The sequence below is a fragment of the Lipotes vexillifer genome, unplaced genomic scaffold (genome assembly GCF_000442215.2).
Source record: "Lipotes vexillifer unplaced genomic scaffold, Lipotes_vexillifer_v1.1 scaffold371, whole genome shotgun sequence".
Taxonomy (NCBI): Eukaryota; Metazoa; Chordata; class Mammalia; order Artiodactyla; family Lipotidae; genus Lipotes; species Lipotes vexillifer.
This window is the reverse complement of record NW_006786304.1, coordinates 4,395,970-4,397,172: the sequence shown is the minus strand read 5'-3', so window position 1 is coordinate 4,397,172 and position 1,203 is coordinate 4,395,970. Positions and strand designations below refer to the sequence as shown.

The 1,203-nt window shown below is 55.6% G+C and overlaps 1 protein-coding gene across 3 annotated transcripts in view; it reads right to left on the bottom strand.

Annotated features, from left to right (window-relative positions):
- Positions 1 to 212, bottom strand: part of CUNH19orf47 (chromosome unknown C19orf47 homolog) — a 16,200-nt gene extending 15,988 nt beyond the window's left edge. For 2 of the 3 annotated variants that reach the window (XM_007458652.1, XM_007458653.1), the window contains exon 1: positions 118 to 163. In XM_007458652.1, coding sequence (XP_007458714.1) covers positions 118 to 136 — 19 coding nt within the window. In that variant the 5' untranslated portion in view covers positions 137 to 163. Of the gene's footprint in view, positions 1 to 117 lie in introns of all 3 variants that reach the window. The other variant, XM_007458651.1, reaches the window with a different exon arrangement.
- Between the last annotated feature and the right edge of the window lie 991 nt (positions 213 to 1,203).

Genomic DNA, 1,203 nt, shown 5'->3' with positions numbered 1-1,203 from the left:
CCCCGGTGCCCCCTGCCAGTGCCCAGCCCCCCCCCCCCCAGCCTGCCCCCCCCCCCACACCAAGGTCATACCTCAGAAAGGGCAGAGGGGAGAGGGGGCCCCAGAGAGAAGACTTACCCATAGTTACAGAGACCATTGTCTCCCTCACCTTCACCCTGCTCCCTGGAGCCTGCAAGAGAGAACAAGGGGAGAGCACCCATGAGTCGCCGCCGGCTAAGTGTCCGTCCCTCTCTGGCTGCCTGTCTGCCTGCCAGAGGAGAGTTCCTGGGCTGGGGGCTCACAGCCCAGGAATAGCCTGGAACAGCTGGCAGGAAGTCAGCCTGGGGCAGAGCTGTCACCACAACTATCATTCCTGCCTCAGATAAGGCCCAGGGGCAGCAAATGTCCACATCTCCATTCCCACACACCTCACAAGTTTCTGGCTGGAATAAGAGAGGGACAGAAAAAAAGACACCCCCTGTCCAAGACCTTAACCATAAATACCCATTCATTCACCCATTCAAAAACTCTTTCCTGAGAACCTACTGTGTGTGAGGCACTGTTCTAGGAGCCAGGAATACTGAGGTTAACAAAAACCAGAGCTTGAGGACTTCCCTGGCGGTCCAGTGGTTAAGATTCCGCACTTCCACTGCAGGGGGCACAGGTTCGATCCCTGGTCGGGGAACTAAGATCCCACATGCCGCAAAGCGCAGCAAAAAACAAACTCCAGAGCTTGGCATCTAGGTGGGGACACGGGAAACAGGGAGACAGAGAGTAAACAAGCAAACCAGTTGACAATATCACGTGTCAGAAAGGATTTAGCCTTATGGAGAAAACGCAGAGGGCCCGGGAAGGGAGGGCTTGCAATTCTAAATGGGTGGTCAGAGAAGAGCTCTCTAAAGTGACACGTAGAGGCCTAAAGGAGGTGGAGGGGAGAGCCATGCAGTTTTACAGAGGAAGAGTGTTCCAGAAGAAGGAACAGCAAGTCCAGTGCCCTGAGCCAGGAGCCCATCTGGCATGTCCATGGGGCAGCAGGAACAGGGGAGGGAGCAAGGAGGCAAGTGAGAGCGGCCAGGGCAGAGAGGTGGGGCACCAGTCAGGAGGGGTCCCAGAGCAGAAATGGAAAACCAGTTTTCGCTTGGGTAAGGTCAGCAGGTACCAGAAAGGTGTTAAAGACATATTAGCCCCAACGGAGACTCCCTCCTGCACATGAACAGCAGTGTT